Source organism: Carica papaya, chromosome 5 (assembly GCF_054855325.1).
Source record: "Carica papaya isolate Zhongbai chromosome 5, ASM5485532v1, whole genome shotgun sequence".
Lineage (NCBI taxonomy): Eukaryota > Viridiplantae > Streptophyta > Magnoliopsida > Brassicales > Caricaceae > Carica > Carica papaya.
The window spans coordinates 32,894,309-32,919,795 of record NC_142313.1 but is presented as its reverse complement, the minus strand read 5'-3'; the positions used below and the strand labels follow the sequence as shown (position 1 = coordinate 32,919,795).

The window sequence follows — 25,487 nt, the reverse complement described above, 5'->3', positions numbered from 1 at the left end:
TTTAACAAGCCATCAATAAGATGGGTCTATAAAACTTGTATACTCCACATTAAAGGGGTTTATTAGAGTAACTATAGTTAAGAAACTATAATTAGAGATTAATCATAACAGTTGAATAATTAGCAATTAATTTGATTAGTTATAATTACTATGTAATTAAGAGATTTCGTGTAATTAGTTAGCTAATTAAACTCATTAATTGTATATGTATAAATATTAAGATATTGATTATAGAGCTTTCATTCTGATTTTATCAAACCGGAAGACCTCTCTCTCTATGCTCTCATGACTCTCTCAGCTCTCTCGAGGGTCACTCCAACTTCTTCTTCTTGAGCTTCACAGCTCATTTAGATTTTCTACAAATCTTTAATTGCTTCCCGTTTAGTTTCTCAATAGAAATAGAAATTGAGGGTACAATTTGTAAAGAACTGACCTTTGTAAACGGGATAGGAAAAACCACGAGGCAGTTATGCACTTAAAAGGTGAAGACAACATGCAATAGTGAAGCGGTCCCTTTTTCAATCCTCTCTTTTTGTCGTCTTTAGTTTCTTTTGTCTCTCTCTCTGAATTTAATTTGCTTCTCAGTCTTCTGTTCTTCTTAACGGAAGCCGAGAGGAAAGAGGTGATTTAGAAAGAGAAAGCCGATTGGCAAGGAGGTGGGAGGCATCGAGGAGCCGAGGGAAAGTAGGAGTTAGGGTTTTTTTTTTCTTTATTTCTTCTAGCTTGTCAGGAAGAGAACAGCTTTGAGGGGTTTAGGGAATGCTAGTTGAAAGAGAGATTAAGAAAGAAGAGATTAGGAAACAATTTGGGGGGTGAATGAGAGCTTTTAAGAGAGGCTTGTGGGTTTTGTCAGAGAGTGAACCGAGGAGAAACCGGCGTTTGAGAAAACATAAAAGGAGCTGTGGAATCTGGGGAGCACTCTGTTCTCAGTTTCTGGGAAGGGTAAAAACTTTTACCTTTCACTTTCACTATGTAATTCACGTTTTCTGTCAGTACTTAATGATTTCTAGAATTTTGATTCTGAGATTAATTTGGAATATGTAAATTTCTGCATGTGATTTATTTCTTGGTGATAATCGGTATTGTTGGTTATTTTAGAGAGTTTTATGGGCTAGACGTTGTCGTCTATGAAGGCTGCTTATAGCGTGCTCGATGAAATGCTTCAAAGAGTCCTGATGTACCTGTATTGTGTTTTTTTTTTTTTTTTGTGTCGAGTTACATGAATGAATTCAGACGGTCCTCCCTGGCTAAAATTGCATATCTGCATTTGGTGAGGAAAGCTTCTCTTTTATGCTAGTGCCCTTCCTTTCTATTGCTTTGTCATACTAATTGGAATTGAATGGACTCAATGTGTCGATTTTATTTTGTTTCTTCATAACAGATTACGTAGTGGTATTTAATGAAGAATGCCATGGAATTTTCAATCTATGCACTAATGGATGAACATGATAGAGTGATGTCAAGAACTCATTTAGGGTGTAATAAATGAAGGGTAAGTTAGGAAATTCACACAAAAAGACAAAATAATAAGAAAACTAAAGTTAGGGCTTGTCAATCCTAGTCAGCTCATCAATCTCGCAGCCGACGCCTCAGCCATCCTCATCTCATCCTGTGGCAGACGCCGTGCTCACGACACCACGCAATTCCAGGTAAATGATTCCGCTAACAAGAATGTTTCCTTTATTGCATTTAGGCCTATAAATGGCTATTTTCCATCGTTTGTAAACATAATGGAAATTAATCAATAAAAATCCTCAATTTTCCCTCTCTTCAATATTCTTCATCTTCTTCCCTATTTTCTCTTCAGATTGGACCCATGTCTAAGGTGTCTGACAAGGTGGTATCAGAGCCTGAACCGAGGAATCCGACGCTGGGGTCGCACACCACACTCGGTCCAAAGGGAAGGTAGTGGCGGTCGAACCGGAAAAACCCGAAAAAACCGAACTCTCCGTGAAGAACGTCGATCGAAAACTTACCTTCCTCATGGAAGAAATGTGCGAGATGAAGCGCGAATTTCAACATCAGTTTGAGTACTTGGCAGTGCTGATACGTGGCTGAGTGCCGCACCAGGAGAAACCTAAAGAAGGCTCGGTGCATATGGCAACTGAAACCCGCTAGGCGAATGATCCACTTCTCCTTCCAAGCAACGCGAACGGGTTAGGGGCTTCGACATCCTCGGAGGATCAGCCGAAGCCAATGGATTTGCGCAGAGAGGGAGGTCTGCTTCCTCTCCCGAGCGGCGGCCATCTCCCTGCTGCTCCCCCGAGCGGCATGCACGACATAGAAGGGTTTCAACCCTCATTTAGGCTCGGTTCACTGGACCGAACCGGACTAGTGGAGGAAGTGGATTGGCCCGATCCGACCCGATCCTGTTTGGACTAGCCGATCCGATTCGACCCGACCCTATTTGGGCCAGTTCGACCTGACCCGATCTGGTTTGAACCGAATAAGGTCTGTTCTAGCTTGAACCGACCCAATGGATCCTATGCCTAGAAACAGTTCTCAACGTGGAGATTCCACTTTCCAAAGGAATAAACCCTTGTGGATGGGTTTGAAGGTGCAAGAAATATTTTTATGATTCACAATATTCCTGATGAGTAGAAGGTGGCGATTGCATCATTGTACTTAAGAGAAGTTGTCGATATATGGTATTGTGGATGACAAGTCAAAATTAATGTCATAAATTGGGAGTATTTTGTGGAAGAGTTCTGTCGTAGATTTGGGGGACCATTGCGAAAGTATTTCATAGAGGAATTTACCAAACTATCCCAAACAGGTACTGTTCTTGATTATCTAGAACAATTTGAACACTTACGTTCTCTCATGGATGTAAATAACCCATCACTTTCAGAAAGATTTTTTATATCTATTTTTATTAATGGTCTCAGATCATAATTACCGCCCATGCTAAGACTCCTCAAGCCACAAACGCTTAATCAAGCATTCGAACAAGCTTTACTGCAAGAATAATCTGTTATAAAACTGTCCCGAAGTTCATATCCTATTGATAAAGTTTTTAAATTCGCGGAAGTATTTGAAACAGAAACAATGATCAAACATTTCGAAAGGATATGGAACCTAGAAGGGCAACAACTACTTGCTACAAGTGTGGAGACTGGTACTTTTTAGGACACTATTGTGCAAATAAATCCGTAATGGTCATGGAGGAAAATTTCATAGAAGGGTCTCTAGAAGAAAAAGTTTTCACAAATCTACATTGAGGACAAGGTTGATACTCAAGGGGAGAGTATTGTCAGGAATCCATTTAGAGTGTAATAAAATGAAGGGTAAGTTAGGAAATTTACACAAAAAGACAAAATAATAAGAAAACTAAAGTTAGGGTTTGTCAATCCTTATTAGCTCATCAATCTCGCAGCGGACGCCTAAGCCATTCTCATCTCATCCCGCGGCGGACGCTGTGCTCACCACACTGCGCAATTTCAACAAGCTGATTCCACCAACAATAACATTTCCTTTATTGCATTTAGGCCTATAAATGGCCGTCTTCCATTGTTTGTAAACACAATGGAAATTAATCAATAAAAATCATCTGTTTTCCCTCTCTTTAATATTCTTCATCTTCTTCTCTGTTCTTCTTCTTCTTCCCTATTTTCTCTTAAGATCAGACCCATGTCTAAGATGTCTGATGAGTGGTTCATCTTTCTCTTGCTTTCCTTTTTGTCATGTCTAATTTTATGCTGGTTTCGTATTTACTGAGAAATGATTGGGAGTAAAAAGATGTCATATCTTGGTACACTATCTGTTTGGTTTTGATTCCCAAATCTACATATCCATGTTATATGATGGAGGTGTATCCAAGAGGGATACGTGGTTGAAGTTGCTGAGAAAGGATAGTGTTTTGTTGTTTGTTGATTTGCACTACTAAATTTTCATTCAATCTCTTTTGAAAATAGCCTTAAGGACACATCTAAATTTAAAGCATGGTTGCCATGATGTCTAATTAAATAGGCTTGAGTAGGATGCAAAAATAGCTTGCCTAGATTGGATAGACATGACGCAGTCTTGCTTCCCTACAATGAGTTAGTTTCGGTGGAGGTCTATTAGCATGTGTTCCAAACCTTTTTTTACTTTGATGACAAATTGATTATAGGGCTATCCGAATCCTAAGCATGGTCTTGGCTTAGTCTTTCTTTGTTAAGCATATAACGATCATCTTCTTGTTCCTTCACTAATATTTTCCTATGTTTTTAATTTTCTTTCATTCACTATAAGATTTATGGTCATTTATATATATTGTAACCGTATATTCTGGTAGAATTTAATGGATGCCACTGATTGCACTCTTCACATCGATTAGGACACTAAATAATGCATGCAAGAATAATTAGTTACACTAGAGAGTAGGTGTCATACACATTCTTATCCTGTACAATTTAGGATCTTGAATTTCTGATTTAGACTGTTTCCAACTTGATGCAGAATGGGCTAGCATTAGATTTCCTAAATAAATTAGAAATTGTAATTATATTAAATGTAAAAAAACAATATTATTTAAGAGTATATATTATAATAGTTAAGAGTGTTATTATAGTTTTTGTAATTTAGTATTTTATTCTTATTAGTATTTTTCTTATTTGGATAAGTATTCCTATTTCTACTATTTACTATTTTTAGTTTCGTTCTATCGAGGAAAGACTACTTAGATATCATAAATAATAGTTTTGTGATTTCTCCTATTGGAGCATTCAGTTATTTAATAATACATTTTCAAAATTTTTCAATTTCTGATTGTATAATGCAATCAAACCTTTAAATGTGATGCTTAAAACTTGTTAAATGTGATGTTTAAGAAACTCTGGGTGTGATATCTATCTTTTTATCCCTTAATCTCTGATTGAAAAAATTAATGTTATTTGTCCTACATTAGTATCGGAGTTAAAAGAATCTTATGATCAAGTTCTCAGAACACTACATCCAAACAACCCTGACCCTTTTTGAAAGTAGAAAACCAAAAATAACCGCTAGCACCATTCAGCAGCCACCTGCTAGAGATGGTTGACACTGCCACTATCACTAACTCCAGAAGGTCCCGATCAGCCAACCCCCAAAGACTCGCTGCGAAACTCCAATAGAAACTGCCACACTTGCATGCACATACTCCCCCAGCCGCTGCCTCTCACAAATCTGGACTTCAGCACTGTCATGTTCTATGCCGGCCTTTGATCTGAGACCAACACCTCTAGTTGAGTCGATTGCCAAATGGCCGCCACCTTTTGATGACCGGAAACCAGCATGTGGACCTAGCACACACTTTATTTTGACTTTTTGAATCGGGTTTGGGCAGATTAGTTCACCTAGATTGACTCATCCTCACCAAGACCAGTTTTTGACAGTTCAAAAAGAAGTATTCTTGTCTACTCCATTTGTTTTTTAGTCTCTTTTGCAAAAATGTGCTATGGTTTAAAAGATTAAAAGCATGTGGAATCGTAAAGAAGAGAATGAGTCATCCCTCAAGAATAATAGGATTGTTAAGTCTTTCTTGATAGTAGTTAAGTACGATTATGCAGTTAACATAGAAAAAATCCAAATTATTCTTCAATTTTCCATACACACTATGAAAATAAATATAACAAACTTGTCGTTCACGAAGAATGTTGTGGAAATCTTGTTTCAATACTTATAGTTGAACAATTCAATATTTGTATGCAACCATATTCCCAATCCTACAAACTAGCTTGGAGGAATAAATTGAGCATTTTATAACTCAACAAAGTCTTTTCTCTATCCATTATGGTACCTGCAGTGATCCAGTCTTAATTGATGTAGTTTTTATGATATCTACACATATTCTTCAAGGTCAGCCTTGACTTTATGATCGATACTTGGCATGATAAGACTACTAACAGTTATTATTTTATGTGCGACATAAAAATGTAGTTTTGAAGTCTCTAATTATAGGAAAGATGAACAATACATGCCAAAAAGTACTTGCAGTCAGTGGAAAATATAAAGAGAAGGAGCCTATCAAAGTTGAGAAACGAGAAGAACAGTCATGTCTTCCTAAAAGTAAATGTATTTAGGTTCTTCAAGATTTTTCACTATGTACAGAAAGTTCTATACTTTTTTTTGAAAGAAAAGAGAAGAAATATTATTCACATAAATACTAAGGGGGTATCACCTAAGTACAAAAACTAGTTGTAAGTCAATTAAGTGGTTCATGATCATTTCAAGATTCTCCCAAATATTAATGTCATGACCTAATAAAATAGAACCAGAAGTATGTATCCGTCTGTCTCTAACATATATAAAGTTAGTCTCATTGTTCTCAAAGGCTCTCGCGTTCTTTTCCTTCTACACAATCCAAAAAATGATAAGTGAAATAAGAAATAAATTCCTATTCTTTTTACAAAAACCAACCTAGGCCCACAATTCAGTTCTCACATTTTCAGCCATAACCCAATTCAGCCCCAATCAGCCTAAAGCAGAATTCCATAAGCTATAAATCTTCGAGCACCGCAACAGTAAGTGGTTACAATTTTCCTCATCAGATTTGCACAAATAACATCTGTTAACCATAGCGATTCCTCTTCTTTTAAGCATATCTATAGTCAAAATACATTCTTTCGCAGCTTCCCAAGTAAAAAAACCACTCTAGATGGAGCTCTACTCTTCCAGATCTGTTTAAAGGGGGCAACTTTGCTAAAACTATTGCTGTCCCTCTTATACAGGACCGTGAAGATAGACTTCATGGAAAAGCCTTTCTTCTCATATGGTTTCCACACTCTCATATCTCTTGTATCATTCAGTTTTTTGCTGTCAGGGCACTGTAACAGATTGCAAAACTCGTCAATTTCCCACTCCTTCAAATTTCTTACAAGTTTCACATTTCAGATCCACCCCTCCCCCACCTTAATATAACTATCCCTCACCTTAGCCTCGTTATCACAAGCAATTCCATAAATTCTAGGATAGCGATCTTTAAGCTTATAACAGCCCACCCATTCATAATGCCAAAAATTGATATCCTCCCCCTGCCCTGCCCAGCTGCCACCTGACAGAATCCATAAAAGAAACACTGTAATCACTAATTTCTTCCAAAGGTTCAATCCTTGCAATTTGAATCTTCCCCTCCTACCTCTCTCCTTCTCCCAGTTGCCCCACCTCGCCCTCACCAATTCCCTCCACAGCCTCCCTTCTTCTACAAGCGACCTCCATAATCATTTCCCTTGAAAAGCACGGTTTAACTCCCTAATAGATCTCAAACCCAGCCTCCCCTCACAAACCAGTTTCTTCACCTGCTCCCACCTAACTAGATGGTATTTTATGCTTCTCTCATCTTCAGTCCAAAGAAATCTACATTGGATTTTTTCAAGCTTATTAGCAATGCTGATCGGGATGGTTAAAATAGATAGATAGTAAATAGGTAATCAACGTGCTTTTTATCAAAGTAAGTTTTCCCCCTTTCGAAAGAAAATTTCTCTTCCACCTCGTCAATTTTTTATCAAACAACTCCACAATAGGCTCCCACGTTTTCACATCTTTGAATTTGGCTCCAAGAGGTAACCCAAGCATTTGATCGGGAGTGTAGTAGTTTTATACCTAAGTTCCATAGCCAATCTCTCCTCACCCCTTCTATCACCAATTCTAACCAACTCTGTCTTTCTCATGTTGATTTTAAGGGCGAACACCATTTGAAAATAAAGGAGAATGCATCCCAAATGTAACATAGCATTTATAGAAGGTTCACAAAAAAGGAGAGTATTATCCCCAAAGAAAAGATGAGAAATTCTTAGCCTCTCCTTCCCCGTCCCCACCTCCACCTCTTTCAATAAATTTAACTCCCCCACCCTCTCCATCAATCTATTAAAGGCCTCCACAACGGTAAGGAAAAGTAAAAGTGACAAAGGATCCCCTTGGTGGAGACCCCTAGAAGCATTAAAGAAAGAAGATGGACCTTTGTTCACCAAAACGGCAAAAGAGGAGGAAAATATATATTTCATGATCCAGCTGCGCCATTTATCCCCAAACCCATCCTCATCATCATGTAGTCCACAAAATTCCAACAAACATGATCATAAGCTTTTTCTATATCGATTTTACACAAAACACCCTCTTTTTTCCAACTCACCAAGTCATCCACGAGTTCATTGGCAATCATCACAGCGTCATGAATTTGTCTACCCTCAACAAAAGCATTCTGGTTTTCACCAATCACCTCCCTTAACATCTTAGAAAGTCTCCTTGCAAGCACTCTAGAAATCAATTTGTATAAACTCCCCACCAAACTAATCCGTCTAAACTCTCTTATTTCTTTCGCCCCCGCCACCTTCGGAGTAAGAACTAAGAAAGTCGAGTTGATGGAATTGACAAAACACCCGGTTTTATGGAACTCATTAAAAACATCAAACACATATTTCTTTATCGCATTCCAAAAAGCCTGATAGAATTTCATATTGAAACCATCTGACCCGTTGCCTTCTCTCCATTGCACTCATCAAGGCAACCCGTGACTTCCTCCTCCGCAAAAGAGACCTCTAAACTATTTCTACTCTCATCTCCTAGTCTCCTAAATTGCAGATTATCAAGGTTGGGCTTACTGGATTCATCTTCAGTGTAGAGATGTTGTTAAAACTATTTATCCCCCCTTCTCATACCCACATTGCCTTTCAATGTAAGTTCTATACTAGTCCAATGTGAGGAGGAACCTAAGCTAATAATTGGGAGTAATGATGTTCAACCTGAGGATGAACTGGAAGTGCATCCCTTAAGGATAATAGGATTCTCAAGTCTTTCTTGGTAGTAGTTAAGTACGATTGTGCAGTTAACATAGAAAATATCCAAAGTATTCTTCAATTTTCCATACCGTAGTATGCTATGAAAATAAATATAACAAATTTGTCATTTCCGAAGAATGTTGCAGAAATCTTGTTTCAATATCTATAGTTTGAACGATTTAATCTTTGGATGCAACCATATTCGAATCCTACAGACTAGCTTGGAGGAATAAATTGAGCAACTCAAAATCTTTTTTCTATCCATCATGGTAGCTATAATGATCCAATCTAATGTGATGTAATTTTTATGATATCTTCACATATTCTTTCTAGTCAACCTTGACTTTATGATTGAAATGCTCAGCATGATAAGACTACTAACACTTATTATTTTATGCGGCGTAAAAATGTAGTTTTAAAGTCTCTAGTTGTAGAAAAGATGAACAAATATAAATGCCAAAAAGCACTTGTAGTCAGTGGAAAATATAAAGAGAAGGAGCCTGTCAAAGTTGAGAAACGAGGACAGTCATGTCTTCCTGAAATTAAATGTATTGAGGTTCTTCCAGATTTTTCACTACCTACAGAAAGTTCTACATAAGTCCAATGTAAGGAGGAACCTAAGCTAATAATTGGGAGTAATGATGTTCAACTCGAGGATCAATTATGCAAATTGGTCATGCTAATTTTATCGTATCATTAGGATGCTACACTCATAAACAGTTTTATGTTTCTATCATGCTTACTGTTGAAAAGAATGATTAAGCAAAAAGGTTGCTAAAATGGGAAAGCTCAAGTATTAAGATTTTATATCATTTGCCATGTCAAAACACGTAGGTAAGTTTTATCCAACCAAGGAAGAATAATACAAAATGAACGAGCATTAGATTTCTTAAATAAATTAAAAATTATAATTATATTATACTTAAAAAAACTATACTATTTAGGAGTATATTATTATATTATTTAGAAGTATTATTATATTTTTAGTAACTTAGAATTTTATTCTTATTAGTATGTTTTCGATTTAGATTAGTATTCCTAATTTTATTAGTTATTAGTGTAATTCTATTTAAGAAAGACTACTTAAAAATTATTAAAAATAGCTTTCTAGTTTCACTTATTGGAGTATTCAATTATTCAGTAATATATTTTGAGAGTTTTCCAATTTCTTGTTAAGTGATGCAATCAAACTTGCTGTCACCTACTCCTTAGATGCCCTATTGTGTATGATTTATGGTGCATGATATATAATTTGTTAGGTATGCAATGGGTTTCCATGGGCTCGATGTTTGCTGAGGTATGGGCTTGGGGAGGGATTTATTCGGGCAAGAGTAAAGATTATTTCACTAACTATTTTTTGGGTTATTTGAAAAAAAAAAGAAATTTGAGAGTTTTTGGGGGTTTAGAGGTTGATAGATATAAGCAAAGAGATAGGTGGTTCAAATATTTTGGGTTTTTTATTTTGGGGCATGAGATTATTAGGGATGAAGATTTGGGGATGTCATTGATACTCTTACAACCTTGTAAATTCTTGTGTATATGGGTGGTACCCCCTTTGGTACCATACTAATACATAGTTAACTTTTTCTTTACAAAAAAAGCTCTTAAATGTGATGCTGAAGACTTCTTAGATATGATGTCTAAGAAACGATAACTTTTTCTTTTGATCTCGCATTCAATAGAATTAGTGATGACTCAAAATTTTTAAGATTTTAAAGACATATTTTCAGAATCTTTGGCTCTATTTTATCCAAATTGGCTTAAAAATTATTTGCTTAAGGTTTGCTTAGTTTCATTGTCTTTTTAAATCAAACATTTATAGTTTTGAAATAATGCTAATAGTAACATGCCCTAGTATTTTATGTCATATCCAACTACTCACTTAAATTGGCCATAAAAAAATTTCATTTTCCAAATTCATACCATCAAGATAAGTCAAGTAAACGTTACCTTAGCTATGTCCAATATAATTGATTTTATTGGTTTTACTATCAAATGCTATGTAGTTTGTGGAACCAAAAACACTTTCTTTCCTTTATTGCATACTTGACTAATGCTTAATAAAATATTTTTGAATCCATGCACAAATAATGCATGTGCTATAAACATTGAGATTCATGACCAATGAACCAGTGCCAATAATTTTCTCTTTTTGTGTCTCAAGGGTGAGGTTTCATTTTTCTTGTGTTTCAGTTCTTTAAATAGATTTTTCTCTAGTGTTCTTTCTAGCGTCTGTTTTCAGGTCTCCTTATTTGAGTATTTAATCCCAGCTCTTTTTCCCCTCCTTCTTAAGCTAGAAAACAACTAGGAGGGGGCATGTCTCCTCTCAAAATCCATTGCTCAAAGTGAGAGGAAAGAGAAGTTTGGGGGTTCAACGATGGTATTCTGATCGAGCAGGATTGAGCACGGCTCACTAGTGTTAGTGTCTTCATATATAAACAGAGCAGAGAGTAGGGCAATTGGAAAAACAGAAAGTAAGAGAAAATCAGGGGTGAAGGAGAGAAAAATCAGAAGCAGAAGAAGACAATAATAAGAGGGGAGAGATGAGGTGAGAATAGAAAAGAAAGCCTAGAGGAAGAAGAGAAGCCCGATTCTTCTTTTCTTTTGGGAAGTGAAAATTAGAGAGAGATCAGGGAGCATTTTGGCGAAGAGGGAGAGCTTCATTTTGGGATTAAAATTGGGCAAAGAGCTGAAAGGTGAGGGAGAGTTATTGTAAACAAAATGATACAGCGGAGATTCTGATTATAGTCAATAGCTTCTTGCTTCATTGTAAAAATTCTCTACTCTATATGTTCCTTATTGCTATAAATTCATGATTATCAGCATGAATTATTGTTTTTCTTCTCTATTTAGGATGCTTGAGTACATTAATAAACTACTATCACTATAATCTCCATGTTGTATTCTCCATGTTCCTTATTGCTATAAATTCATGATTATCAGCATGAATTATTGTTTTTCTTCTCTATTTAGGATGCTTGAGTACATTAATAAACTACTATCACTATAATCTCCATGTTGTATTCTTCCACTCTTCCCCTTGAATGGATTTAGTTTGGGATCATAAATATGTTTTCTTTATGCATGGTCATAGTTTCTGAATCTTAAATGATGAGCTTTTATTGTTGAGTAATCCTACTCTTCTCCTCGTTAACATTTTATTTTCCTCCTGTTACCCAGTAACTGTTTAGAATGCTGTGATTTGTTTAATTTGTTAGTATTAGAAGATGACTTTGGTTTTGAACTGATTTAACCTTAATTTTTTACACGATATTTGCTGGAGAAAATTCCAATGAAGCATCACTCTCCCTTTGTTCAAGCAATCTGTTTTGAGGTGAATTTGAGCAGATTGAGGATAAGTTGTGGTAAATAAAATATAGCACCCGTGTATTTTATGGCGTTTTGGCATTGGAATATTTAGGCTGAAAGGATTCCTCAGCTTTAAGTTGTGATCTCCATTCCTAAGTAAATAGGTAAATTTGGACAAGTTTTCTTTTGGCACTTTGAGTATTATGTTTGAAAGATCTTATTTCTCAACATTTATTCATGGGTATGGTTGAAGTGGATGGTTGTTAGTTAATCTCATGGTTTTATTTTCTTCCTGTTAGTTAATCTCTTGGTTTTTGTTCCCTTCTTGTTTACCTGTATCACTGATTAGTTTTATTGTCAAAATGTAAAATGATTTGAGGAAGGTCTCAATTTTGCATGATACATACATTAGGATATGACTGTCATAGTTTACCTGTTCTATCAATTGCGGAGGTTTCTTTTTTTCTTAAGGGATAGAAATAATGTATTTTGAAACTTTCCAACTTGGCATAAGTTTTTCCCCTAATGCAGATTTAGTTCGTCCCTCACTGTCAGTGGTTTTCTTCTTTCATTTTGAAGTTTATTTCATTAGTCAGTGTGTAATGGGTCTAGACCATTCTATGAATGATTGCACTTTTCTTGTTCAAGATTATGTAGTGCCCAACATGCTTCTCTTTGTTTTAGGTAAGGCTTTGCATTAGATAAAGCTGATCATGAAATTCTACTTGGCTATCATGTTATTAAATATGTTAATGCTGTCCTGCCTCTTCGTGCCTAGTTTTGTAATGCAAACATGTGATGATAAAGTGTGGATAGCAGTGATTAACATGTCTTTTGAAAGTCATAAACTTGGGAGAGAAATCAGTTATTGGCAGCAAAAACTTTGATTAAATGAATGGGTTTATTTAATAGTGCATTAAAGGATGAGATGGGAAATTTCAAGGATGAATGGGTAGCATCCTTTTGGCAAGTATGGATAGGCTGCTACATATACATTATGGTTTTATATTTGAGTGGGCAAATGCGGATATTTTAGAAGATGTAGATGTTTTAGACGAGACAATTATGAAAAGTAATAGAGAGTTGTTTTGTTTTTATCCTCTTGTTTTGAAATTTTTTTATTTTCTATTGTTAATTGTAACATCCCGCCCATCACTGTGCTTAATTTGTATTTGGAAAACCCTAATTATTTTGGCCTAAGATCATACTGAATTTATTTATTTTATTCAGCAGTTTATTATCGTAATTTGTAAATTATACTGATTTTTATTTTGATTTTATTTAATTTTATTTTAATCTAATTATTTATTTTTAAACAAATTTCAAAAAAACAGAAAACGGGAAAGAAATCTTGCGAGAAAATCCCGCTGGAGTGGCTGCCCGTGCGGGCGCTTGTGCACTGCGTGTGCGCAGTGCAGGGTCAATCCTGTGCGCGTCTTGTTACACACAGGTGGGACGTCCTTGCGTCACCTCGTGCGCGGATAAGTACCGCTAACTGTGCACGCACCGTCCGCGGAGTAGGCCTGCGCGGATAGGCCCCTGCGCGTGCGGCAAGGTAGCCCTGCACCTATAGGCTAGACTTGCAGCGCACCGGGTGGGTGAGGCCACTGTCGCCTCGGGCAGTGTGCCGTCACCCACCTCGGGCGGCGTGTCGCCCTTCTGGCGCCAATGGCGGTGGAGTAGGTCTTCCTTCTCAATTTTTCGTGCCGAACATCTTTTTTTTTCTTTCTTCACCGGATTTCGTCACTTGACACAAATCCAACGGTCCTTATTTTCTATAAATAAGGGCCCTTCCTTCCCATTTACTCCACACTTCCATTTTCCACCTTTCAAGAATTTGAGAGAGAGAGAGAGAGATTTAGAGAGAGAAGGAGATGAAGAAAAGAAGAATGGTGTAGAAGAAATTATCGAGATTTCGATAAAGAGTTTAGTATTTTTTTAAACGTTTTAAGGAGTATTTTTAGATAAAAAGAAAAGATTAAATTAATAATTTGTGATATTATCTGTTTTGCATGTTTTGTGTTTATAGGTTTAATAAATTGAATTATTCTTGATTTCAAGCATGTTATATGAGTGATAGATACTTGATGATTTACATGTAATTTTAATAATATGATACCAGTTAGGTTATCAGGAAAAATGAAAAAGAGCAAAAAAAAAAAAAAAACAGTGGAATGAAGCATGAATGGTTCGCAGTATGTATCTGTATTGACATGCATAATACATCAAGTTTCTCGTTAAGCTTTTCATCTCTAAGGGGTATCTGTTCCCCAAACCTCATCTGAGGTTTCTGTTTCTCCTTCTCCCATCTGGTCTGCAAAAACGTAAGAGAATTGCTCCTTATAAATGACGGTGTACCATTTGATGAGAGTGGTGACGCGAATATCTGTTAGAGGTCACCTTTGGTTAAGTACTGTTGTGACTATAGAATATCTTATAGGACCATTGTGGTTGGTACGACCGTGGTTGTAGATCGTACCATTATTTAACAAGCTGGAAATATGCCTGAACAAATTACTGTTATCTGTATCTGATCTGTCATTTCATATAAATAGTCGGAAATCTGTATCTGCCTTCAGAGATAGAAATCGTAATGACTTTGCGAAGTATGACACGAAAATCTAAGCATTTCATGATTTATTTAATTTTCTCAATTATCTGGTATGCTGTATGTTTGTCTTGATTATATTAACGTGATGTTTTCTCTAATGAATAAATTGTTTTCATAAGATAAGATAAATATACGAAGTGACGAAATGGTAGGTAAATTATTATTATAATTCACCTTCAAAATCTTACAATGTTATTTAAATACTGTTTTCTTACTGAGTATATGAAACTCTTTCCATGCCCCTCCTCCCCAGACGAGGAAGAGAATGAAGAACCACTAGCTAACCTACCCATTGAAGTTTTTGAGAATCCTGTGAATCCGCAAAACTTGAGTGCATGATTGTTCTCGCACTCTGATGAGTCCAATAACATAGTGAAAGAAATGACCATCTTTTGTATTTTGACATTGTATTTTCCAGCCACTTTTGACCTCAGTTATATGTATGAAATTGGAACTCATATATTGGTAAGAGATTTGTATTAATTTGCTCCACTGCATATAATTTTTATCATGTACTCATAATTCTATTTTTATACCTGACACCCACATGTTTTAATTAGTATTTGGGATGTCACATTAATTATCTCTTCATTCATTATACAGTTTGTAAACACCCTAACTTTATAGTTAGTAGATTTTCAATGATCCCTTAATTCCATACTAGCACTGTAGTTAGGACACAATGAATTTTTCTAATATTTGTGTCCTAAATAAAAACTAAAATACTTGCTAGTACATAATTTACCACAAAAAAGCAGTAAGAATGCTGGTTTTGCATCTAGATGAGTACTTGGCCCGCCCTAACTTTTCCCTGAACCTGGATGTTGAAGTAGTACTACATTCTTGTTGAACCTAATTAAATAATAATATAGTTCTATTACATTTTCTCAACTACTAAGCTTTTTGGTGATGCTTTAGGGTTAGAGAGATCATATTGAGGAGTCAAGGATGGATGATACGATGAAGCAATTTCAGCAAAGATTGACCGAGCTTGAAACAGAAGCTGAGCATCTTATTTTGGGCCGACGTCAGGTGATTCAGAGTCAAACAATTTCCTTTTACTGAGAATATAACTCGTTATTAGTTCAAAGCTTGTGGCTTCTGAGCTGATTTATTCACTTTCTCTTGAGAGAGATTCTTAGTCATAAGTAAATCAATTTCACATTTATTCACTTCTCTTCAAAGGAGATTTTTTTGTCCTAAAATAAAGCAATCTTTGGCTGTTTCAGAAAACAAAACAAATGTAAGGTTGAAAGGAGGAATGAAAAATATTTGAAAATATTTGAGGGATGATTCAATTAGTTATTTTAAACCTAATGATTTTGCATGTACAGCTCGTTGAAAATGATAAAGAGAGGAATGCAAATAGGGAAGCTCTTACTGCTCTACGGAAGAGAGCTCAGACAACAAAAACTAGTGTTCCTTCTCCTTTCGAGTCCATAATGAAGGATATTGGGGGGCCTGGGTTAAGGCCTCTTGTGAAGGAGGTATGTTCAACCTGTGGCAGCCATGATGCTAATGAACTTACATGGATGATGTTCCCAGGAACTGATCTTTTTGCTAAAATTCCATTTCATGCTGCTCATACCATCTTGGAGGCTGGTTTGTTCTCAACCTTCTATTTCTTTCTGATTCATGTGTTTGATCTGGTTTTAGTAGCATGTTATTGTTGTACATCAAAATAAGGTTTCACCAAGAGATGCTAGATGAATGCTTTGGTGGGTATGAGACATGTATAATAGCGTATTGGCATGAACTTTGGTTCTTCCATCAACATGGGCTTCTTTATGATAAATATAAGGTCAAACTAGGGCTATTTTTCATAAAGACAATTCTGTGCATAACTAAGTTTCAGTAGGCATATTTACCAGAGAGCTTTTCACATTGAAATCTACTCTCCTGTACCGTTTCAGCTGCATGAATTTAGGACAATCTTTCTGCTACGCCCCTTAGCGTGGAAATTGTCCTTCGTCCTCCTCAGATTCGGAGAAAAGGGACCTAGCTAGTTCTCGAACACCGTTTTGTATACCAACAGCTTCTCAAGCAGCGGATGAAGTCAGACCTTGGGTTTAATACCAAGTGATGTCAGACAGGAAGGAATCGGAGAAATTTAGGGTTAGCAAAATAAAAGAATAGGTGAAGATTACGGAGTTCTTCTGAAAAAAGGGAAAGATTACGAAGGAAACATAATGCTGGAGGAATGAAAAAGAGGGATTGGAGAAAACACACAGATACAGAACAGTAGACTAGGGAAAATAAAAAAGAACCTGGAAGAACAGAAACTCTTGAACTGAAAATATTTTTCAACTTAACTTACTACCCAATTATCTTGATTACTACCTTTATAAATAGGTGCTAATCGCAACTAAAAAGGAAAATCAGGATGATAATAAAATGTTTTCAAATCCTACACAAACCCAATTCTCCTAAAATAATTGAAATGAAGTTTCCTCATTTAACCACGACTCTATTGTGTTAATCTTTTTCGTTGGTTCTGTATCAATTACAAGTAACTTGAAGGCTGATACTATATTAAGGGCATTTCTGTATGCGTATGACATGGTGTGTTTTTTGGTATGCTTGTAAAGAGTATTTAGATTTCTTCTGTGTCTTTTTTTTTTTTTGGTGGAATTCTTTTATTCACAACTCATTCATCCTCTATGCCTCATTACCTAAGGAGTTTTCCCATGGAGGCTTATATGGAAGCTTAATGGGTCCCTCAGGATTGCTTTTAGTTTTATTCAGAGGCGGCAAGAGGTAAAATTTCCACCATTGGCAATCTAAGGAAGAGGGGAGATCACCTCCTTTTGTTATTCCCTTTCTCCTCTTGCCTTCTGCGCAGTTTTCTTGACTTCTTGATGTTGTTTTGGATGGTAATGGTTTTTTTTTTTCTTTTTTCTTTGGGGATAATTTGGGTTTGGCAGGGTATCAAGGGTGATAAGAGAAGATAGCACTTTTCTCAGATTCGTTTTGCTACTTTATGGGTACTGGAAAGAGAGAAATATAAGGGTTTTTCAAGAGAAATTGTCCTCTCTTGACAGAATTAGAGATTAATAGTTCCAGACTCTGTTTTCTTTTTTTGTTTTGTTTAAGGATAGCCCTCGTACTTCTAATGAAGAATTGGGGACCTTATTGAAATTTTGATCAATTTGTAAATATCTCTTTTTTTATACTTGGGTGACACTCCCTTAATCCCTTTCTAATAATATTACTCTTGTTTCTCTAAAAAAAAGGTACTTAGGAAAGAAGTCTTGTTAGTGGTTATTCAGTTAAAGCTGAAGGCTGGCATGGGATGACCTTTCATAGAATGGAAGATTTTTTTAAAAAAACTGAGAGACACGATGTTAGATTGAAGAGGATGCCTAAATACTAACTAAATTTAGTCATAGCTAAGTGAATGTCAGATATAAAAATTAAAGTTTTGCTCATAGATTTGAGTCAATACAGCCATTTCATGGTTGAGGTTGCTGTTCATTCATATCCCTTACCGCATTCATTAAACTGACCCCCAAATCCATATTGATTCTAAATCACAGTTTCGTCCTTGTTTAGTGAATAGTAATTACCTTTATAGTGCAGACCTCTTTGGAGTCTATAAATGTCGAATTCTGTCAATTCTGGAGTGGATGACATTTTTTAAGAGACTCCCATTCTAAGATTTACCAGTTGAGAACTATGTTATAAACAGTCAGCTCAGAACTTGTTCCACGCAGGCTATTTTGAAGACCAAAAACATTCTTCCAACATATTTTGGTTGTTAGGTGAATGATCTTTGTTGCTATTATTGGAATTTATAATTTCCCAAGTTTCATTTATAAGCCTCTCTAGTATTATCTTTCTGATTCTTGTTGATGCAGGACAAATTGGAGACAATTTGTGTACTTGAGGATTTGAAACAAAAACCTAGACATTACACCTAAATTTTTTTAGATATATGTAATAAGCCTTGAGCATAATTTTTAAGGAGCTTGACTGTATTAAAAAACCAGTAAATTAAGGAAAAATTCAAAATATTTCGTTGAATAACTCAGTTGTGCCAAAATGACATTATAAAGGTATTTACAGTGCTATCGAAGTAATTTTTCTGAAATAGGATCAAACTAATAAATAATAATACTAATAAAAATGAGAAAACTGAATACTAAGATAATAAAATTCTAAAGGTACTAAAGTTATTATAATAGACTTTTAAAGTACAACCATTTTATATCTAAAATATTATAATTTCTAATCTATTTGGACATTCTAAACTTAACTCATTCTACATCTTTCTTTGTTGATTAGAGAAAATCCTCATCTACAAGTGTTGAACGATGTAAAACCTAGATCTCTATGCTTTGAATGAGAAATTAGAAAACTTTGTTCCAAATACTTTCTTCAATAGCAAAAATAATTGAAACATGCAATTGGTTTGCAGTGTAAAATCTTGGTAGTCGGATGAAATCAACATATTTACTAATTAGTGTGTCGAGTTTTTCTTTTCATGAAACTCCAATAGAGTTGTTTGTAAGGAAAAGATATTAAATAATATCAAAATCTTTATTGTCATGGGATACGATTGGTAAGTTTTTTCTTGAACCTTCAATATGCCCTTCGATTGAACTATGCGAGTGTCCATCTTTACTTCTTGACGCTCTTGTGAGTTTTGTTGCTTGAGCATTCTGGCAAGTTGTTCACGATTTAGGATTGATTGTTTCAATTCTTTTAAGCGGAATTTTCATCACTTTATCATTTTCATTGATTGGAGGCGCTTGTTATTTATGCGTCTTTGTTATAGTCATAGGTTTCAAAATACCATAGTGTTCATGATAAGGATAAGATTATGAGCATTAAATAGTCTTGTAATGCTAAACATATCAATTATAAAGGTAATGTTGACCTAGAAGAATATTTATTAAGTATTTCAGGAATTATAATGCGCAAGATTGAATCACCATAGATATCATTGATAATAAAAACAAGAATCTATCGGGTGACCAAAATACTTGTATTTTCTGTCCAAATTAGGTTGTATGGTTGGGAATGTTGTTGCATTGAAAGAATCTGATGTGTAACTATAGAGTTGCAACAAGGTTCTTATACCAATCTTTATCAATGATAAATTTCTTACCTTTATTTCCAAATGGCCCGAGGTTTGAAAATTGAAGAATATTTCCAATCTTCCTTCACTTTAACTTCTTGGTTGTTCTTAACTATAGTTAAGACGACATGTCAATTTTATCATCTGTGAATAAATTTTTCTATAAGAGGATAAGAATGCAACTTTGATAAAGAAGTGACGGAGGACAAATAAGGTTGATGTATCCAATTAGGGATTTGGAGATAAAAGATCTAGATATCACAACTAGGTTTTATGAGATATTACATTTAAACATCACAATTAAGGGTTTGATTATATTATAAAATCAGAAAATTGAGAAACTATCAAAATATTATTGAATAACTTGAATGCTCAATAAGTGAAACTACAAAACTATTCATAATAAAGTTTAAGTAATATTTTCCAAATAGAATTCAGATAAGAAATAGTAAACTAATAGTATTAGGAATACTGATCGTAATAAGAATAAGTAACTAATACTAATAATATTAGAAATACTAATCCTAATACAAATAGGAAAATACAAATAAAAAAAATCCTAAGATACCAAAGTTATAATAATACTTCTCAGTAATATAGATTCCTAAATAGTAAAATAGTTGTACATTTAATATAATTACAATTGCTAAATTATTTAGGAAATCTAATGCTAATCCATTTTGTATCATTCTCTCCTAGTTGGAGAAAATTTGTCTACGAGTTTTGAAGTGGCAAATAATATAAAACCTTGACCTTCGAGTTGGAGAAAATTTTTCTATGAGTTTTGAAGTGGCAAATAATATACAACCTTGACCTTCGAGTTTTTCCATGAAAACTTAGCAAACTTGTGTTTGGTTGTCTTTGCCAATACCTAAAATAGTACAAATGTACAATTGTTTAGGAGTGTAAGTCTTGGTGGGAAGATGAAATAAATATATTGACCAATTGGTTTGTTAAATCCTTTGCTGCATGGAACTTTCATAGAGTTAACTCTTGGGAAAAGATACTGAAAATCAAAAGGCATAATGGTTCTTCTTGCCTATCCATAAAGGTTACTCTTGGGGAAAGATCTTGAGGAATAGGAAGACATAATGAATCTTCTTGTTCTTCCTCTTTGGAGTCTAATGACATGCACCTTAACAAAAGAGAGGTACTTACTTGTCCACTAGGGGCTATCATCATTTTTGTAGGGTACATAAAACATCATCCCTTTCTTGCACCTCCCCCATTTCTTTTATTCCAACATGAAAGTTCTTTGGACGTTCATGACTCATGTGCCCGCTTAATCCATAACTAAAGCACACAAGTTCCTTACCTTTAGTAGTTTTGAAATTTGATGCTGATCCATTTTTTAACTTACATTTAGGAGTGGATTCCACAATGTTTACTGGGATTGGGTATTTTAAATTTTCTTCCACTGCAAGGGCCACTTGATAAGTTTTTGCTATAGTTGCAGGAGGTTGTCGAATTAACTTTCTTTTAATATCAACTCATAATCCCGCACTGAATCAAGATGCTGCATGACTATCATCTTCGACAAATTGACTCCAAATCTTTAATTCTTCAAACTTCTGTTTGGACTCAGTTGTTTACACGTGGCCCTGGAATAAAGTGTAAACTTGGTAATGAAGTTTATCAAAATAGTTGGGAGGTAGATACTTTTAACGAAGAATTGTTTTCATCTCATTTCATGTATCAGTTATTGGTTGTCTACTAGTTATATTTTCATCAATGGTCAACCACCAATTTTTTGCTAGTCCAACTAACTTAATCTTGGGAAATCGAACTCTTCGTACGTTTGACATATCATACTAGTTCAAATACTTTTCCATTGAATTAAATCAATCAAGAAACAAATCGGGATCTCATCCATCAAAATCAGGAGCTTTGACCTTTACTCTCTTGGTAATATCTCCAACATTATCTTTAATGTGTCTTCTATTGGCAACTTGTTCAACTTGTACATATTGAATTGGTGGATGTACTTGTTTGTGCATAAGCGTCTCAAATTTTCCAGGATTCTTTCGATAGTGCTATGCATTGCTTCCAATATGGTATTAGTGGTTGCCTCATATGCTCAAATTTAGCATTTAATTCAGTGTTGGTCACCAACTTGAAGCTTAATTTCTTTCTAGAAAAGTCTGGTTGAACTGGAAATTCATTGAAAAAGCCAAAACAGAACAGATTGCACAACGTCTACTTGCGGCTGGCTGCACATGGGCTTCACTTGCTGGCTTCTGGTCAGCGGATGGGGGTGGCTATTTGGCAGCGGCTCAACTAGAGATGTTCGGCATGGAGGCCTGTGTAGAACACGACAGTGTAGAAATCCAGATTCACGAGAGGCAGTGCAGTGGGAGCTTGTGCCAGCGAGTGTGACAGTTTTGGAGTTTTATGTGGGTCTTTGGGGTTTGGTCCACCAGTACCTTCTGGAGTTGGCGGTGGTGGCAGTGTCTTCCACCTCTGGTAGGTGATTGGTGAACGGTGCTGGCAGCTATTTTAGGGTTTTTTTATCATTGTATTTTTTTTTCAAATTTGGGTGTAGAATTCTTTTACCTTTTTAACCAAATTGATGGAGGACATACGGAGTTAATCTGTCCAATTAGGAATTTGGGGATGAAAAACTTAGATATCACATTTAGAGTTTTTTATACATCACATCTAAAAAGTTTTAAACATTACATTTAAAGGTTTGATTGCGTTACGCAATTAGAAAATTGAGAAACTCCCAAAACATTTTTGAAAAACTTGAATGCTCTAAGTAAAATTACAAAATTATTTGTAATAATTTCTAGCAACCTTCCCAAATAGAATTGGAATAAGAAATAACAGATTAGTAGAGTTAATGTTACTAATCCTGATAATAAGTAACCAATACCAATAATATTAAGAATACTAATTGTAATACAAATAAGAAATTACTAATAAGAATAGAAATAGTAAGTTACTAAAAATATAATAATACTCCTCAATATGGACTCCTAAATATAGAAGTTTTACATTTAACATAATTATAATTTCTAAACTATTTATGAAATCTAATGCTAACTCATTTTGTATCAAGAAGATTGGAAAAACAAGGAGAGCAGACAAAAAATACTTGGGACCTGTTCTGAATCGTTAAAAATTGATCTGGGAGAGGCTGAACCATTATGAATGTTTTGTACATAACTCTAGCAAGCTGATTTGCCAAATCTTGGTTTCAGCCATGCTGATGGCATTGAGATTTTAGTAGCCTACTTGTTTCCTGGTGAGAGTTTGAGATGAGTCAGTGAGAGGTTTTGTTGTCTTGACAATGGGGATCTGGTGATGCAGCAAGGTTTCGAGCTCTTTCGAGCTCCAGATTTTGGCGTGTCAAAAGCTTTTGGTGTCCAAGGTAAAGGTGCATCAGTCTATGTCTGCGATGGCTGGTGATTTAAGTGGCAGCCGGTTTTTGGGTTTTGTAATTTTCTTGCAGATGGATTTGGATCTGTTTGAATGTAGGATTGTTTTGACTTGCATAAAATTATCTAAAAAACCTCTTATATCAACTGATGTACGACAGGTTGGAATTAGTTTCTATATTTGGGAATAAAAATTTAGATATTACACCTAAAGTTTCTTGGACACTATAGCAACGAAATCTTAAATATTATACTTAAATGTTTCAGATTACATCACAAATTCTCAAAATGTTTTATTATAACTGAACTATTCCAGAAAGTAAGATATAAAGGTTTTCACAGTGCTTCTTATGCAACTTTTTTTAAAGAATGATTAAACTAATATTTATTAATACTAGTAAAAATAAGAAAACTAAACATTAAATGAATAAAATTCTAAAGCTACTAAAATTATAAATAATATTCCTTATAGTAAACTAGTTTTATATTTAAAAAGAATTATGATTTCGAATTTATTTATATATTCTAAACCTAATCCATTTTCCATCACCTGTTTATTGCTATATTGCATCTGCAAATTTGGAAGTTTTGAAGTCAGAACTTCAGGAATCCTAAGTTGTGCTTCACAACATATTTCTTGCAGTAAATATTTTTTCAATTAAGATATGCATACTGTGATAGGTTTTGTTTGTCAGTTCCTTGAATGTGATCTTTGTTTCTTCGCAGATCAAGCACAAATGAATTATAATGAAAAGAAACTGCAAAGCTATGTCAAGGAGAAGTCCTTCTCAATATCAGAAACGGGTGCCCTTTCAGACAAGCTTAGTCCGGCTGTACTCCGATCTTTGGTAACATTAACAGACAAATCAAAGTAAGTCACTCCAAAAATAATACTGGGCATTATTTTCTTGAACGTTGCACATTTGGATTTCATGTCTTATTGTCTTGATAGAGTTGCAATGTTTACATTTATGTATTATTAAATGGTGAAAATGATAAAAGTCTGATCAAATTTCCCAGACACCCTACTCCAAAAGTGAGAAAATTGCATATAGTACAGCCACTTGCGGGGAACTAACGATGGAGAAGGATTTTATTCTGTTTTTCTAGGAAAAGTTTCTATTGTTGTGTTCGATATATCATCCTACTCCAAAAGTGAGAAAATTGCATATGGTATAGCCATTTGGGGGAAACTAACAGTGGAGAAAGGATTAATTTTTATTCTGTTTTTCTAGAAGAAGTTTTCATCATTATGTTCGATATATCATCTTTTATTTTTGTTTATCATATTAACAGTACCCACTCTCATGCAAAACTGTCTCAACAGAAGATGTTTATCTTCCTTTTGCGGGACTTCCCATAAGTCATCTGGTTTAATTCTATGTTCTGTTATTCATGATTCTGAGAATGTTTTCTATAGGATTCAACTATAGCCTTATTTCTCTTATTTCTCTCCAATGATTGTATAGTCCTATTTCTTCACATGGCTTGGCTGTTCAAGAATAAAAAAGAAGTGCTTCTCCCACATGCATGCACACCATGGTAACTCGGATTTAGATTTACATGAAAAGTTCTCTCTTGGAAGATCGCTTCATATCTCCTCTCCCTGTGTAGCTTTTAGCTTGTTTGTTTTTCTCTCTTACCTGGTATTTCTTTCCCAACCTGCACTGTTCAGTGTGACAGGCCAGGAAAGGTTAGGCTTAGCAACTAGTTTGATTCTGACCTTCACTAGAAACGTGGTCCTCTCTTCTCTTCTCCTCCCTCATACTCACTAGTGTCATCTGCTTGTTTGCGTTATCTTTGCAATAACAACGGAGAGTATTCTTCATGCCTTCAAGTGCCAAAGGATATTGTTGTTTTACGTGTTTCCTAATTTCAGATAGCAGGGTCCAAAAGAGCATTTTTTTCGTATGGAAGACTGGCTGCTGGACAAGAAAAGCTTTAGAAAATTTGAGAAGATGCTACAAGAAGCAAACATACTACTTTGCATGTCCTGACAAGGATTTTTTTTACCTGTTGCAATAGGGAAACGAGTTTTCAGATTGCTGTAGCAGAAATTTTGGTGTTTGAAACGCCATTTTGTAACACGCATTTCTAGATTGGGATAATATCTTTAATGATGATTGAATTAAATTATTGTTTGGTGGTTCCTCAGTTGTGGGTTCAAATGAGTCCTGTTAGATTATGAATACTTCTGTAGAGATAGGTAAGTTATTTTATAATCTTTTCCTTTTAATCAGGTTTATTTTTCTTAATGTTCTATTTAATTTCGTCATATCTTCAAATTTCCTTTTCAGAAAATTTTTGTTTTAAGCATCTCAATAAATACGTGTTAAAGAAATTGTTAACTAGGTTAAATAGTATAAAAAGAA

General features: G+C 35.0%; 1 protein-coding gene across 6 annotated transcripts; it reads left to right on the top strand.

Annotated features, from left to right (window-relative positions):
- The first annotated feature begins 234 nt into the window (after positions 1-234).
- LOC148265785 (P53/DNA damage-regulated protein) lies at positions 235-25,283 on the top strand. Of its 6 annotated transcripts, none has more exons than XR_015819164.1 (6): positions 235-942; positions 12,019-12,208; positions 15,574-15,687; positions 15,990-16,257; positions 21,876-22,198; positions 23,842-23,982. XR_015819164.1 is itself a non-coding variant. In XM_088220131.1 (5 exons), exons 2-5 carry the CDS (start codon positions 15,604-15,606, stop codon positions 24,996-24,998), a joined length of 501 nt encoding a protein of 166 aa, XP_088076257.1. In that variant the 5' UTR covers positions 238-942; positions 15,574-15,603; the 3' UTR covers positions 24,999-25,283. The 6 variants fall into 6 exon arrangements, 2 of the variants coding, with proteins under 2 accessions (XP_088076258.1, XP_088076257.1); XR_015819165.1 differs by lacking the exon at positions 12,019-12,208 and adding an exon at positions 1,099-1,270; XR_015819163.1 differs by lacking the exon at positions 12,019-12,208 and having other exon boundaries at positions 236-942.
- The last annotated feature ends 204 nt before the right edge of the window (positions 25,284-25,487 follow it).